Consider the following 17874-nt stretch of genomic DNA (forward strand, 5'->3'; position numbering starts at 1 on the left):
CAGGCAACCCCCCAACCTGAAGCAAATACTCACCAGCAACTACACACCACACCACAGAAACACCAACCCAGGAACCTATCCCTGTAGCAAACCTCGTTGCCTACTCTGTCCCCATATCTACTCTGGCAACAGCATCAGAGGACCCAACCACATCAGCCACACCATCAGGGGCTCATTCACCTGCACATCCACTAATGTCATATATGCCATCATGTGCCAGCAATGCCCCTCTGCCATGTACATTGGCCAAACCGGACAGTCCCTCCGCAAAAGAATAAATGGACACAAATCGGACATCAGGAATGGTAACATACACAAGCCAGTAAGTGAACACTTCAATCTCCCTGGTCATTCTATCACAGATTTAAAAGTCACTGTCATTGAACAAAAAAACTTCAGAAACAGACTTCAAAGAGAAACAGCAGAACTAAAATTCATTTGCAAATTCAACACCATTAATCTGGGCTTGAATAGGGATTGGGAGTGGCTGGCTCACTACAGAAGCAGCTTTTCCTCTCCTGGAATTGACACCTCCTCATCTATTATTGGGAGTGGACTACATCCACCCTGATTGAATTGGCCTTGTCAACACTGGTTCGCCACTTGTGAAGTAACTCCCTGCTCTCCATGTGTCTGTATATAATGCCTGCATCTGTAGCTTTCACTCTATGCATCCGAAGAAGTGAGGTTTTTACTCACGAAAGCTTATGCCCAAATAAATCTGTTAGTCTTTAAGGTGCCACCAGACTCTTTGTTGTTTTTGCCAAGTTAAAAGATTACTATACCTTCCTTTAATTTGTTTCCAAGGATGGGTTACATTGCTCTCCATTGCTTCTTTCATCATTTGTGCCAAAATACAGAGAAAAATTAGGTAACTGTTGCTGGACTTATACAGGTCAGGGCTCTGCTGGTCAGAACAGCAGTTTTTCACCAATTCAAGCATAGACAAAGGAGTTTTACTAACACTTGCTAGACCCTTCAGACCAAGCCACGGAATGGTGAAGGAACTATTCTGGAAGACAAAGTAAAAGCAGAAAAGAATGTTAAGTGCTAAATAACTATGTAAATTCCTTCATACAAACAACAAAAGGTCATCTTCATATCACTACTGCCACCCAGAACAAAACGCACTGTCACTGCGTTCAGAACTTCTTTAGGAAATCTCACTTTTCTTAGCCCTGAGCACAAATGATAATGGAGGTTAACACATCCCCAAACTTCCCCCATGACATGTGCAATATCTAGAAATTGAAATGTTCAAGAATATTTTTTTGTTACATGGTAGCAAATTTATGGGACATTTCAACCCACGTTGAGCTAAAACAGATTAGAACTTTTTCCACAAATGTGACTGCTATTTCAAGTAGTTCAGAGCATAAAGTAATTTCTCAGATAGAGGGGGGGCACACTTGTAACTCTCGTTTTTCACATATGCATTTACTAACCAGATTCTTACTGTAATACTCCCAGAGTATGGTGACAGTAGGTAGATTCAAGTCCCAGAAGCTACACAGAGTCAAACAGCACTGAAGATGCATTCGTATCTGTTCCTCTAATACAGCAGCCTTATAATAATAAAAAAAAATGTTAATTAAAAAACCCATTTAGATTACAAATAACTTCCAGACTACTGACAACCTTCTTGTATAAATATTGTTTCTAGTTATATACTTTTGAGTAAAAGTATCCACTATTATGAGCAGTGAGCTAGAAAATATCTGACAAATACAGGCATTGGCAGAGAGACAAGGCGAGTGAGGTAATATCCTTTATTAGACTAGCTTCTGTTGGTGAAAGAGACGCTTTTGAGCTTACACAGCTTGTCTTCAGGTCTGGGAATGTACTCAGAGTATTACAGCTAAAAACAAGGTGGAACAGATTGTTTAGCATAAGTAGTTAACACATAGTTCAAGGGGCCATTCAAGGTGAAATGGCCCATTAACACCTCTCCAGTCACAAGGAGGAAAGGAAGGGAGAGAGAAAAAAGGGAGCTGGAGGGGGAGAGGGCCAGAATGATGATAGTGGCTTACAGATTGTTGTAATAAACCATAAATCCAGCATCTCTATTCAGTCCAAGATTTTTAGTGTCTAGTAAAGTTATGAATTTAAGCTCCCAGGCTTCTCTTTTGAAGGTGTTGTGCAGATTTCCTTTGAGAATGAGAACTGAGAGGTCAGATGTAGAATTGTTGTTTTGTGAAAAAAGTGTTCACTCACAGGTGATATATTTTTGTCTTTTCTCATTTTTTCTATGAGAGTTCATTCAAGATAATAGTGATTGTGTCTGTCTTCACCCACATAGTTGTTAACGGGGCATTCAGTGCACTGGATGAGGTGCACCCAACATTTTGTGATAGGCATGTATAGGATCCATGGATCTTGAAAGGTGTGCTGTGGAGGGTGTTGATCACTGTAGCACTGCAGATATGTCTGCAGTTTTTGCATCTGTTGCTCTGGCAGGGTCTGGTGTCACATTGACTAGTGTTGGTCTGTGGGGAGCTTGCTTCTGATGATGAGCTTGGAAAGGCTGGGGTGGTTCTTTGAAGGCCAGAAGAGTGGCTTCAGGAAAGATTTCTTTCAGGGTGGGGTTCCCATCAAGTATGGGTTGTAGTTTGAGAATATTCCCGTATGAGTTCTAGTGTGTGTGTGTGTGTGGGGGGGGTAACCGCTAAGGAGGTGCGGTCGAAGGGGATTTTATTTCTGTAATGAAGTAGGTTCTCTCAGGGTATTTGGGTAGCCCACTCCATGACACAATCCACTTTTCTGGTGGAGTGTCCTTGTTTGAAGAAGGCGGTTTTAAGTGTGTTAAGGCGTATATCCCAAACTTTCTCCTCGGAGCATATTCTGTGGTAGTTAAGGCCTGCTCTACACTAGAAAATTAGGTCAGTTTAAGTGGGTCAGGGTTGTGAAAAATCCACACCTCTGAGCCGTGTAGTTAAACCAATCTAAGCCCCTGTGTAGACAGTGCTAGGTCAATGTAAAAATTCTTCTGTTGACCTAGCAACCCCCTCTCAGGGAGGTGGATTCCCTATGCCGACAGGAGAATACCTCCCATTGGCGTCGGTAGTGCCTACACCAAAGCCCTACGGTGGTGCAACTGTGCTGCTGAAGCATTTTAAGTTTAGGCAAGCTCTCCATGCCTCACTGTAGCTAACAGATTTCTTGGTGATTACTGGATCTATGAAGGTAGATGTAGTGATCCGTGGCTTCTTGTACATAGTTGTCTGTAGTGTTTCACTGTTTAAACTGACCGCAATGTTGAGGAAGGTGATGCAATACCGGCATTGTCACCCAGTAATACTCTACAAGTAAGCAGCTAGCTGTTAAACTACAATTGTAGGTTATGGTGCACATTCTTAGTTGTATTTAGATACAGTAAACTCACATATAGTGAAACCAGGTTTATAGGGCCATACGCTTAGCATGGTGCAGAAACCTCAAAAGATGGTACATGGGGCAGGGACTACAAGGAATGTGAGAGGCACAGTAGCATCCTCCAATAGCACATGCCCAAGTTATGCATAGCTTACTGTGGCGAGGCACCTCCTTCGTCTTGCCAGACTTAGCATTTCCCCCTCTGGTGGTGGCGGGCCTGGGGTAAATCACCCCCACTCTGAGCAGTATTTGCCTTCCTCCTTCTGTGTTTCTTTGGCCGTATTTTCAGGGTAGGCCTCGGGTTCGGCCTAAGGGGTGATCCTCCACCAAACAAAAAGGAAACAGTCTCTCAAACTCAAAACCAAAGGGGGATACCTTTCCCTGCCTCCTCACTGGGGCAGGGTGTTGTCCTGTTGTTTTCCCCAGGGTGTCAGTCCTTCCCCTAGCATGCACTCAGGTTTGGATGTTTCCCTTATGGGAAGAAGCACAACTCTCATCCTGGAGAAGCTTATTTCCCTGCTGCCACTAGCCTGGCAGGAGCTTGGCTTGTCTCTCTCTCCTTTTCTCTCTCCAGAGGAAAGATTTTTAAAGGCCTCAGGCAGTACTTAATTGGATTCAGGGGTCCCTAATTGACCTGAGGTAACCCCTTCTCAGCTTGTAGAAAAAGAGCCTTTAACATTCTAGGGCTAACCTAAGGGTCCAGGAAGGCCAGCTTACAGCCATCAGGCCTGACCTTGCCCCATTGAGCTTCCATTGAGTAATGTGACAAAGTGATGGGTGGCCTAGCTACTGCTGATAAGAAGCAGCCAGGGAACAGCTAATCTAAAAGTAATGTTACTCTTGCCATTGCCAATAACTTAATGACATTTTGCAGCATATGTTACTGCTGCTCCAAACAGGAGGCACTTCCCTCTCTGCAGCATGTCCGCAGAAGAACCATGTGCATTAGAAGATTGGGGACTTGCCACTGCCACTATGGCACCTGTGAGCTTTCAATATCCTTGCTAGCTCTGTTGCAAAGAAGGGAGCATTCTGTTCATTTACCACTCCCAAGATTCCACCCAGATGTGGGCCATAGTAAAGACAGAGAAAAATCAAAAATTGTTTTTAACACATTGGCAAGTCCAGCCTGAAATACTGGTCATTGTGAGATTACAGTGAAATTGTTCTAGACATGTAGGGATGTCACTACTCGAGGATTCCACTGCATATTTCTAAGTGACCAAACTCATGCAATATTAAGAATAATTAAAGGAGTTAAGGGGGGGGGGTGAGGGGGAGAGAAAGGAGCAATAAAAGAGTACCTCCCTGAAGGGGGAGTTCCAAAAGAGGATGGAGCTCGGCTGTTCTCAGTGGAGGCAGATGACAGAACAAGAAACAATGGTCTCAAGTTGCAGTGGAGGAGATCTAGGTTGGATACTAGGAAAAACTTTCACCAGGAGGGTGGTGAAGCACTGGAAGGGGTTACCTAGGGAGGTGGTGGAATCTCCATCCTTGAAGATTTTGAAGGCCCGGCTTGACATAGCCCTGGCTGGGATGATTTAGTTGGGATTGGTCCTACTTTGAGCAGGGGATTGGACTAGATCTCCTGAGGTCCCTTCCAACCCTAATCTTCTATGATTCTATGAATCCAGGACTTGCCTTACTATCTGAAGCTTTGAAATATCTTGCTGGGGAAGAATAGAAATGCCTGCCCATCCCACAGATAAAGGTCATGGAGTTATTTCCTCCAATTCCAGTCCCACTGCCAGTCCTCGCATTGCATAGAATGCGTAGCTCAAGTAGCTAGTTGTTTTTCTTGGGCTTCAGACCAGCCCCATTTCAACCTGTGATGCTAAAGTAGCTATGCAGATTAAAACACATTAAGTCATACTTGACTCCCTGAATCAATACATCCCTGGGGAAAAATATTATTTGCCACATTTTATCAGAATAGTGTGGTCAATCAAAGAAATCATTTGCAATAGACTCAAATTCTCTCTGCCCTCTCTTCCTATGTGCAATGAATATAGGGTGCATGGTCACCTGGCAGACTCTCAAACTTCACAAAATAGCATATTTCTAAAATAAATTAAAGGGTGAAGCAGGATTTTCACTTGTAAATCTGGAAAAAGGATATTCTCTACAATTTATATATGAAAGCATGTGAAAACCCCCCAAATGTTTGCATTCTACTTCAATGAGCCCAACATAGAAAATTTTGGAGAAAATACTTCGTGAATTTATTAAGTATAAGAATATACTACAGCTGAGGACTTCCCAATTTTTGTTTTTACATTTAATATAATTTTACACATTAATCAATAATCTCCATAAAAGAAGACCCTGAGAATAAATCTAATCTGAAAACTAAGATTCCTCAACCATAACAGTTTCCAGTGTCTCCTCTTTCTAAAGGAGAGTGAAAGTGGGTATCTTGCATATAAGAATTACAACAGGCCAACGTATTAGTTTCTCTAGACACCAACCAAGTTGCAAGACTTGTTATACCAAGGACTATAAGAAGAAAATTAATAGTGTCCATTCTTAGAGCCATATTTTTGCCCACAGGATAATATCTCGGACCTAGCTTAAAAATTCAACAAAAAACAACATTGAGCTCTTCTTTGATTTCAGACCTTCATTATCCCAGTGTCCAATATTACATTAGAGCAGACTTCTACTACAAGATATACATTGTAGATTTTATCTCAAATGTAACATGAAACAGTCCTCAGACTTTATATATTATTGGGTATCATGCACTCTCCGTTTAGGATTACTTTTTTTTGTTTAATATGAACTCCTGTGCTGCTGGATATAATCAGAGCTTATGAGGGGTTCAACACCAGATATAATCAAAATGATAGTACTATCTAAACATCTCCCCCCATCTTTCATATGTCACTAGTCTCCTTAGATTATAAACTCTTGATAGTAGGGAGCATGTCTTCTTTGGCATTAATACAGCACTAACTACCTGGGGACCACCATGCTGATATGAGCCCTGCAGGAATATAAATATTAAATAATAATAATGGCCAACCTCCCAGATATATGTACTACATGAATAGGATCTCATCACTGCTTATCTCTGTACTGCCAACAGATGATTGGTTCAACTCTATCGAGTTCTTAAAGATTATTTTTTTGCAGCTGCTATTGTAGTTCTCAGAAGGATGGGTATGTCTTTTCCTTTGTCCGGCAGGAGTTACCAACTGTGACCCAGAGACCACTTGATGCAAACTTGCACAGGGGTCACAGGGATTTCTAGGGATCTCTGGGGTCAGCTATATGCACAATAGCTCACCAAAGTGTGGCGTGTAAAAGCCAGTAGCCCACAGGTCATAATAATCATTGTGAAATATATGTATGGATAAAAATGTAAGAAGTTATGTATCTATACTGAAAATTACATTCATAAAGCCTTGGAGCTAAGGCAGGTTACCCAAAGGTGACATGCCTTGGACATGGTCCTTTCAGGCAGGGGGTAACAAATGGTCTCTTCGTTTATTGGTTGTCTGCTTCACAATACAGGCCTATTTGCATATTGAGCCAGGCGCCAGTCAAAAGGTTGTCTAAGCTACAAGAGAGAAAATGTACAGGAACAAAACAGCAAGGAGGTGTCTTGTTTATGAATGAAGACAAGTAAAGACTTGTATATCTTGGGGGGCAAAGGAACACACTGGGTCCTTTGCCTAGAAAGCAAGCTAACCGTTTGCCCGTCTCATTAAAGGAGGATCATAGCCAGCTTGGTTATAAAGTGCAAGGACTTTGGGTGATCACTCGACAAGACATGAGAATGCCTAGTTAATGAAGACCAGGCTCTAGAATGCATGCTATGATTTTACTTCGTATGTAACCATTTGTCCCAATACATCTACCTGCTATTACTTGAATCTCTATGCTTCGTTAAACATAACTTATGTTTGTAGGGAAACCAAGTACATCTAAGTGCTGTGTGTTAAGTGGAGAGGCAATCTGAGGCAGAACTGGTGAACTGTTTCTTTGGAAGCAGCAAATCTGTGAATAGTGCAACTGTCCAGTAGACCAGGGGCTGGTCACAGAGATATGCAGAAGGCTCGAGGGTTGTGGTATGCCAAGCACTAACCTGCAGGGGCTCATGGAGCCTAGAGTGGAGTGGAGCCTTGTGTTGCCAGTGGCCAGCAGAGTTAGGAAGCTGACCCATGTCAGGCACAGACAGGCTTCCTCATGCTAAGGGTGAGGTGCCTCACAACCCTTGTTACCCCCAGGCAGTGTTACACCAACGAAGTAGAGTAATTTGAGGCCAGGCCTGAGCAGTTAATTCCAATAGCATTATCCTACCATTTTCACAAAGAACACAATCCACCCTTCAGTCATGTATTGGCTTTTACTACTACACAGCCTGTTTCTCCATGTGATTCTGCTCCCTTGATCTGCCATCCTGCTGCACTTCTCTCCTTCCCACACCTACATTATCTAGTCCTTGTGACAGTTATTTTAAATATACCGGAGGATAAACCTCCTTGATAGGTATTATTTTTATTGGTTTTTTTTTACTGATTCCACACACACAACACTGAGCAATCCCGTAGCAATATTTTCTACACAAAGCTAGCAGCCATTTAATATTAAGTAATGAACCACTTAAATAGAAAATAATCCAGCTGTCGTCTTAGACCATTGCCCATGACCTGAACTTATCCCTATACCATTTTGCAGCTTGGAAGATGGGGTTTTCCTTCTGATGGAAGAATCAGGATTTAGTGTTTTAGAACAATGACCTCCAAAGAGCCTCTTACGGTGTCATTATTAACCTTGTTTAAAAAAACAAAACAAAACAAAAAAACATGACTTATATCTGATGGTGGAACCCCAGCTATTCAGAATTTGTTTAACGAGCACATAAAAAATTTCTTCTACTTAACCTGCATTTTTCTTTAAAAATAAAATTCTACAAAACATTAAGCATTCACAACAGAATAAGTACATTTTGTACAAGATGTTAATAAAACTAGCATTGTCTTCTTTGCCTTCAAAAATGCTAGTATAAAAAGACAGAGCATAGGAAAATGGTTAATAAGGTAATACCAAATGTTAAGCATCTAATTCCCATCGCAAATTTCTCTAGTTTCTCTGTCTAAAATCCTTGATACATCTATAATGTACATATTGTACTACACCCTTGATATGAATGCAGTTACGCACACTTTGAAATGTTCAATAAACCATGAAAATAAGAGACAGTTAGTCTAATATTCTAACAAATGACTTCTCTAAACAAAAACAGGTACATGAAAATAACTTTCTCATAGCTAGCAGGATTACAGATTAAAACCGCAGATGCTAACATGAATTGAAATACAGTTTGCAATTTAAATTAAGGTTTGAAGATAAATTTCCTTTGTCAATGTGAAAGTCAATTTTTACAACATATGACCCATTTTTATATTGACTACGTTTACATATTCAAGTGTTTAAACAAAATCTAGACCGTACATTCGAACCCTGCACACATGCCTCGGATAGATGTTAAAACAAAGGTACAGGTCTAATAGATTTTCACAGTAGGACACAATTAACAAAAAAGAGTCCTCTTAGATGAGATTGGTCTTCATTCAACAGCCATGTTATCATAATCTAGGACCTCTCTCCAACATTGTTTAAACTGTGCTAATAGTAACTCTTTTTAAATACAAATGTGGTTGTTGATACCCTGCCTTCTCTAAGCAATGTAGTCCATTGTGTTTTTTTTTCCCCTCCCTCTGAGAGTTTCATAGATTCATAGATTCTAGGACTGGAAGGGACCTCGAGAGATCATCGAGTCCAGTCCCCTGCCCGCATGGCAGGACCAAATACCATCTAGACCATCCCTGATAGACATTTATCTAACCTACTCTTAAATATCTCAAGAGATGGAGATTCCACAACTTCCCTAGGCAATTTATTCCAGTGTTCAACCACCCTAACAGTTAGGAACTTTTTCCTAATGTCCAACCTAGACCTCCCTTGCTGCAGTTTAAACCCATTGCTTCTGGTTCTATCCTTAGAGGCTAAGGTGAACAAGTTTTCTCCCTCCTCCTTATGACACCCTTTTAAATACCTGAAAACTGCTATCATGTCCTCTCTCAGTCTTCTCTTTTCCAAACTAAACAAACCCAATTCTTTCAGCCTTCCTTCATAGGTCATGTTCTCAAGACCTTTAATCATTCTTGTTGCTCTTCTCTGGACCCTTTCCAATTTCTCCACATCTTTTTTAAAATGCGGTGCCCAGAACTGGACACAATACTCCAGCTGAGGCCTAACCAGTGCAGAGTAGAGCGGAAGAATGACTTCTCGTGTCTTGCTCACAACACACCTGTTAATACATCCCAGAATCATGTTTGCTTTTTTTGCAACAGCATCACACTGTTGACTCATATTTAGCTTGTGGTCCACTATAACCCCTAGATCCCTTTCTGCCGTACTCCTTCCTAGACAGTCTCTTCCCATTCTGTATGTGTGAAACTGATTTTTCCTTCCGAAGTGGAGCACTTTACATTTGTCTTTGTTAAACTTCATCCTGTTTACCTCAGCCCATTTCTCCAATTTGTCCAGATCATTTTGAATTATGACCCTGTCCTCCAAAGCAGTTGCAATCCCTCCCAGTTTGGTATCATCTGCAAACTTAATAAGCGTACTTTCTATGCCAATATCTAAGTCGTTGATGAAGATATTGAACAGCGCCGGTCCCAAAACAGACCCCTGCGGTACCCCACTCGTTATGCCTTTCCAGCAGGATTGGGAACCATTAATAACAACTCTCTGAGTACGGTTATCCAGCCAGTTATGCACCCACCTTATAGTAGCCCCATCTAAATTGTATTTGCCTAGTTTATCGATAAGAAGTTGTTCAAGCAAAACTTTGCGGCACTGCCTGATTATAATCTACAGCGTAATTTCTAGCGCCATTAAAATATATTTATCTTTCTTTTCAATGGTCAGGAGAACTACATTAGAGCTGTGCTAGCAACAATTGTATTTGTGAGAAACACTGCGCCCTTTATCATGGCTTTCAGCCATAGTGTAGAGAAGGCCCAAATGAAAAACCAATCTTCCTCTTTCAACCGTATCATATTTCAACATGTTTTTCTCTCAACTGGTATCAAAAGGGAAATAATCAGCAGGTTTATTCTTATTGCTTAGTGTGTAGGTAGTCTTACGCACACACAATTATTTTGGTAGCTGTTGTCGTTACAGAAATTACTGTTTGTACCACACAACTTAAGAAGACATATACAGAGCTGCAATGTAACATGTTTAAAAATGTGAAGAACAGCATATTTAAAAGCTCTTTAAAAAGGAGGTCAATTCTGACCTCTGGGCCATGAAGCAATGCATTAACAGCTCTGCAGAAAGAAAAATGATAAGGTATGAAATGAGTGCTCAGAAACTAGAACCTTATCAGGAAGAGTTTGATTCAAGCCTGTAAGACAAATTGCTCAGCAAGGCAAGTCACCTTCCTGCTGTGATGAGGATATAGCTGAATTTTCAATGCAATGACTATCTCTCCCATCATGTCTCCTCAACTTGATAGCCTTACATTCAGTGTACGGTTTACATTTTCTAAGCATCCAGCTCTTATTCTGAATACATCTTGTCAAAGTAGCCACATGCACTTCCAGGATAATTATCTTTTCCCTTTATCTGACAATTTAACATCAAGCACAACCACTTTAAAATAAGTGTAGTCGCTAACAAGAAGCCAACTGTACACTGTCTTAGTTCAGCTACATCAAAGATGTTCATACAATCAAAATAAAGAAACTAAATTCCAAAGACAAACTTGTTGGTTAGATACTTTGCTTCATGTGCTGCATGCTTCTCAAAAATCACCTCAACCACTATTCTTTATTCCTCCCCGTACTTACTTGAGCATCAGTGGACCTTTTCAGCAGTTCTTCCACAAAATTCCAATTGGATTCTACTTGTTTCTGGAAAGGAATGGTTGTCAATGTTAAATATCTATTTTTCAGAGTAGACATTATATAATATTGTAAAACATAAAAACAAGAGTACAAGAGATTTCCTGAAAATTTCCACTTCCTGAAAGCATTTTGCAATAGTTTGTTTAAAAGAGTCCCTTTGCATTTATGTATGCAATTGATATTTCCTCCAGCTTTAGACTATTTGCACTCTCAAAAATAAAATTTAAAAAATGTGTCTCTATTTCTGTCTTTATAGCATAAATGTTACTCTAACCTTGTCAGGAGATTGTATTTTATTCCTATGCATAGCTCTCAGTCACCAAAAATTAGTAAAGAAACAAAACGTTTATGCCATTTGTACATCAATCCCTCTAGTGACAGCTTCCACGTGTAATAAATCTGTATTACAGTTTCTCAAAAGTAACAAAAAGATCAGCAGCTCTCTAAAATGGAAAGGAGGGAAGCAAAGTACAGACTCATTCTTCGCTTTCTTTGCAAATCTTTCACTAACTCATTTTACTTAGGTCAAACAGCTGTTTAATGCTAATAAATGTCAGTCAGTACCAACTTGGTCCAGGATATAATCTGTTGCTTAGACAAAGTCCAGCTCAAAAGATTGTAGAGTAAATCAAACAAGGATCATAATTCATCACCTTCATGTCTGACAAGTTTGATAGTTGTTTCAAATGGGCATTCAGATCACTTCTACAAAGCAGAAGTATTGAGTGGAAAACAAAGTTTAAACTAAAGACAGTAAAGCTGTTTAAACATCTGGTTATGTAAGGTGTGGAAGAAGAGACATGTTTTTATAACCAAGAACATCTGCCAATAAAAATGTACATATAGATTTCTACCACAAACTTAATTACTTAAAGCCCTGATAATCTCTTACTTCCTTTATCTGTGCTACAATATCCACATAGAGGATCTCTGTAACCTTATTTTCCCATTACTTTTCTCCTCTCACTCCTCTGTTGAATCCTGTCTTTATCTAAATTTTAAACTTTTTGGAGCAGACGTCCTTTATAAATTTGCACAGAGTCCGGCATAATGGGCCTATGATTGGGATTTCCAAATGTAATAAAAAAATAACTATCCTCTCCTGCTTCACATAACTATGGTTCAGTTCAGTGCCTATCCCAGCTAAGAGAATTTTAAATACTAATTCACGTAAAAAGATATACTGCCGTCTACTTTTCAACACTAGTACCATTTGAGAGTTTAGCAGATATCACACTTTTGCATGACAAAAAAAATATTCAAAGGAGTATGATGGAGGTGGTGGTACTGGTTCTTCACAAATTAATACTAGAGGTCAGAGGTGAAAAAAGGATGGGCCTGCAGGAGCGGAGGACAAGGACAAATGAACACAGAACAGAAAGGAACAGCAAAGAGGAAAAATACTCCCATTTTGAAAGGTAAAGGGAGATGTCATTCTGTTAGGAAGAAGAGTAGGTAAAATGGGCATATATTAAGGCAGGTGACCTGCTTAGGAATGAGGACAGTAAATTTGGTGCCTGAAGTAGCAGAGAAGCAATAGACCTAGTAGGATATTTCTGCACTGGAACAAAGATACGTTTAATTTTAAAGGCTTTTTATATTATATTAAATATAAATATTAATATTTTCCACTTCGTATTTGGCTCTTATATTTTAGACTCTGGTGTTATTTTGAACACCAAACAGAGAAAATTGGAAAGTAAAATTTTGGTTTTATGCACCTCGGAGTGCAAGCTAGTTGAGAATTTTCCTACAAAACAGATTTTCACCAAAAGATGCTGACTTGTCAACACTGAAATGTTTCACAGAAACATGAACTTCATGTTTCAATGAACTTCCAATAAAACACTGGCAAGGGTCCATTGCAAACCTGCCTGGTTTCCTGCCAGCTCACCTGCGGGTTGTTGCGGGGCTCAGGCTTCCAAGGTCCATGGCTCCAGGGCAGCGCTGCCTCAGAATCAGGGATCCCAGGACTTCCAGGGTCCACAGCTCTTGGACACTCTACCATGCAAACTGCCCCAGGGCAGGAGATCTCCAGGCTTAAAGGCTCCCTGCTGCACAGCCAGAGAGACTGGCAGCCCTGAGTATTCCAGTTCAAGCTGGGCTTGGCTCCTGACTCCTCAGCAGGGAACCCGGAAGCCCTGATAACCCCCAGTTTAAGCCGGGGCTCTCGGGGGTCCTACTCTGGAACCTGGGAGCCCTGGCGCCCAACTGGGTGGATTGATTTAAAATCGCCCATTTTAATCACGATTTCAATCAGCAAGCAGGAAAACTTGATTGAAACCATCAGTTTCAGTCATGGTTTGCATTTCTATTTTATAGTTATTTTCCTATAGAAAAGTTGATTCTCATTGACTTGTACTTGTTAAAACATGTTGATCTGCAATTAAATATTAGCCTATAGAATAAATTTGGTCCTCCTTTTTGCTTACTAGGAAGATACAGTGTAGTGTATCTATACATATTTATTTAAGCAAGTATATAGTTTAATTTACACATACTCAGTTTCTTAATTTTTCATCAGGTTAGAAAATGGTCAATGATGCACTTCTTATTTACTATACTATTAATTTTGGATGGAAATTCAAAGTTAAACAAACAGCATTTGCAGAAAAGAGGCAGTTTTGACAAACTTCTCATTTTGAAACCTTTTTTTAAAAACGTTTCAGATTGTCAAAAAAGGATGTTTTGACATTTTCAAAATGAAAAAGTTCTCGTTTTCAATTCCAAATGACTTTGGTTTGAAATTTGATAGTTTAAAAAAAATTAAAAAGACAAAATATAAACAACATTTTTACAAATTATTGAAATGAAATGTTTCAATTGACCTGATCCAAATTATTTGTCCGATTTTCTGTTTGCAAAAATTTGAGATTTTAAATTTTTGTCACAATTTGGGGTAGGACATTTTTTGGAAATCTCAAAAAAAAAAAAAAAAAACTTTTGGGACAAGAACAATGTTTCCTGGCCAGCTCTATTGGACACTACCAAAATACAAATAATAAAAAATAACAAAGGAAGGCTCCACAGGAGAAGTAGGATTTAAGGACAATTTTGAAGGAGACAAAGGGTATGGGGTGCTTGGGAAAGTGGAGGTTATCCAAAGTGTAGGATCAGTCAACGGGTGCAGTTAGGATAAAGGAGAGATGGGAAGGGTGATACGACCAGAGTATCCTCATGTTAAAGACATTTTGGCAGAGAAGGAAATTTAGGTATATTTTCTTGGGCTTCTTCCAGCCTTGTTATTAACAAGTGTCACAGTCAAAGTGAGGCAGTGAGATGAACTAAGATCTTCTCTCTCTCTAAATATCTTTCCTAGTTTGAAAACCCAAAGCATGTATTCCTCCCCTTTGGCCAAAGATTAGACACAGCTCCCTTTAGGGTCTGGAAACAATCATCATTATTTCAGGAGCTGGTCTTTGGGAGAGAGCACAGGGGTTATTCAACAGTAAATCAAGACAATTCAATTCATGAGGCAAAGGTTTGAGCACTTGATTTTTGCATGGTGGTTTAGGAAGACCTCAATGCATCTGTCCTTGAGAGCAGACTGAATATTTTAGAATCTTCTAGGAGTATTATAATTTTGACTGAACCTTTCATTACTTTAATGATTTAATAAGTAAGAAAGATTTATATTCATCTCAGGCATTACACATAAGACAGGAACACAGAATAGATACTACACTTGACCAGAGCTCAAAGAGCCGGGAAGCGAGTTACCTACAAAAACTACTATAAAAGAATATTAAGGTTACCAAGTCAAGCACTCAAAAGTTAGGAAGTCTGAGAATTAAGGTTGCTTGTGGAAGCTTAAACTTGCCCCCCTTTTGCATCTGCATCATGATAATCTTTAATTAGATTAATTACATGATCAATGTGAAGAATGTGGGAGATGCCAGAATAAAAACAAACAAACATTGTGAGTAGCTCTATTTGGATACTATCAGTTGTCTGCTTCACAGGTACAAAGCATTAATTCAGTTCTGAGGGGTTACTCCTCTGCAGGAAGGCAGAGAATTGCTAATGATTAGTGGACAATAAGTGAATCCACTGCCGTAAGTCCACCTTTGACTTTTTGACCTTAAATTCTTCCATCGACCTAGCACTGTCTGCATGGGGACTTAAGCTGGCTTAACACCACCACTCAGGAATGTGGGTGCTTCACACAGCTGACTAATGGAGTTAAACCAAAATAATTTTTTTAGTGTAGACCAGGCCTATAGCCCATATATATAGACCAGCCTATACTGGGAACTTACATCACCATAGCTACATCACTCAGGGGTGTGAAAAAGCCAACCTCACAGTGTAGACAGTGCTAGGTCAATGGAAAAATTCACCCGTCAACCTAGCTACTGCCTCTTGGCAAGGTGGATTACCTATGTCAACAGGAGAACCCCTCCCATTGGTGTAGACAATGCCAGGGATCCCCTCCCCCATGCTGAACTCTGGGGTACATGTGGGGACCTGCATGAAAGACCCCCTAATCTTATATTCTACCAGATTAGGTTAAAATTTCCCCAAGGCATAAATTCCTTTCTTTGTCCTTGGACGGTATTGCTGCCACCACCAAGTGATTTACACAAAAATTCAGGGAAGAGTCACTTGGAATCCCTATGCTCCCCAAAATATCCCCCCAAGCACCTTCATCCCCTTTCCTGGGAGGCTTGAGAATAGTATACCAACCAATTGCCTTAGCAACATGAGCACAAACCAGACCCTTTGTCTTCAGGACACTGAAAATCAAATCAGGTTCTTAAAAGAAAAACTTCATTATAAAGAAAAAAGTAAAAGAATCACACCAGCAAAATCAGGATGGAAGGTAACTTTACAGGGTAATAAAAAGATTTAAAACACAGAGGCTCCCCCTCTAGGCTCAACTTCACAGTTACAAAAACAGGAATAAAACTACCTCTGTAGCACAGGAAAAATTCACAAGGTAACGCATTTCCTTCCCCTACTTACAATTTCTGTGATTTTTAGAGGGATTACTCTAGGTATATTTTCAGGAGGAGTTGTACCTGTTTGGCTTGTCTCTCTGTCCGGAGAGGGAACAAACAAAGAGCAACAAACAAATCCTCCCCCCCAGATTTGAAAGTATCTTCTTTCCTCGTTGGTCCTTCTGGTCAGATGCCAACTAGGTTATTTGAACTGTTTAACCCCTTACAAGTAAGGCAATTCAGTACAGCTACCAAGGAGGGATTTTATGCTACTCTTTCCTCTATATTTGTGACAGTGCTACAGTGGCACAGCTGTGCCGCTATAGTGTTTAAGTGTAGACAAGCCCTTAGCATGAGGTGAATTGATTCCCCCCTGAGAGGTAAAGGCATGAGTCTGTCATTTAAAAGGTGTGCACAAGGAAAGACTGAGTAACAAGTCAAAGCTACAGTTCACCTTGGAACCATAACAATTGCATACTGTAGAACCGCAGAGTTACAGAAACCTCAGGAATGGAGGTTGTCCGTAACTCTGAAATGTTTGTAACACTGAAGAAAGCACAGTTCAGGCTCCAGATCCAGCCAGCAGCTGACACTCCAGGCCAGGCTTTAGCAGCAGTTGAACTGCCTACTGAGCCCTGGCATGATTTTGCAAACTTGTCCCCCTCCCGGTAAGGGCGTAAGGGTGGGTGTGGGTGTGAGAGAAAACAGTGTGTCCCCCTTCCAGGGATGGAGGGGGTGGGGGGAAAATCAGTGCATCCCCCTCCCGGCAGGGGCGGAGGGGTGTGTGTGTGTGTGTGAAGCGCTGCTCCTGCACTGCTGGCTGGCTCTGGCTGCCTTGGGCTGGTAGTCCCAGCGTCTTGCTGTAAGTGGCTGCCCCGTGCATGGGGTGGGGAGGTGGCGACAGGCAGCCCGCCCAGATGTGCCTACTTTTAAGATGCAATACAGGCACAGTACAATATTTGCTTCTTTTTTCCCCCTTCTGGTCTCTGCTGCTATATGACTGGTTGCTTCCGGTCTCACTTGGTGTCCGGTTGACCGGTCAGTCTGTAACTCTGGTGTTCATATCTTTGAGGTTCTACTGTACTATATTTTCCACAGGAATTCAGTGTACAGAATGGATGGTGCTTTCTTAATGAGCAGCTATTCATTATTTAGTTATCTCCTCACTGTTTCACATGTGGTCCCATGCCTTATTTACTGCACTATTCAAACCCAACTCTGAAGACAGAATTATTAATTATCTCATGGGCTTTTCTGTGCCACTTATCACTATGCCATCTGAGTGCTTCACAAACAAATTCAATTATTTTCACAACAACTCAGTGAGATTTGGGGAAGGAAGATATACCCATTTTACAGATGGCACAGTGAGATTAAGGTCCAAAAGGTCAAAAGTATCCAATTTAAGACACCTGGGACCTGATTTTTCAGAGTACTTAACATTAGATACTACTCAATATGGTCCAAGCACAGCTCCCATTGACTTCAGCTGCGAATGATGAGCACTTTTCTGTAAATCAGAGCCCTTGGTCTCCATTGGGCACTCAGAAAGTAAGGAGTACACAATTAGCAGCCTCTTGTGAAAAGTTTAAATGACTTGCTTAACATCACACAGGAACTCTGTGGGAGAGATA

The 17874-nt window shown here is 40.6% G+C and overlaps 1 protein-coding gene across 2 annotated transcripts in view; it reads right to left on the reverse strand.

The window, feature by feature from the left end:
• MMS22L (MMS22 like, DNA repair protein) overlaps positions 1-17874 on the reverse strand; it is a 142186-nt gene that overhangs the window by 90349 nt on the left and 33963 nt on the right. For both annotated transcript variants that reach the window (XM_005301141.4, XM_065588224.1), the window contains exons 11-13: positions 11244-11306; positions 1446-1565; positions 786-1012 (exon numbers count right to left, since the gene is read on the reverse strand). In XM_005301141.4, the coding sequence (XP_005301198.2) occupies positions 786-1012; positions 1446-1565; positions 11244-11306 (410 nt within the window). The remainder of the gene's footprint in view (positions 1-785; positions 1013-1445; positions 1566-11243; positions 11307-17874) is intronic.

This window comes from Chrysemys picta, chromosome 3, assembly GCF_011386835.1.
Source record: "Chrysemys picta bellii isolate R12L10 chromosome 3, ASM1138683v2, whole genome shotgun sequence".
Lineage (NCBI taxonomy): Eukaryota > Metazoa > Chordata > Testudines > Emydidae > Chrysemys > Chrysemys picta.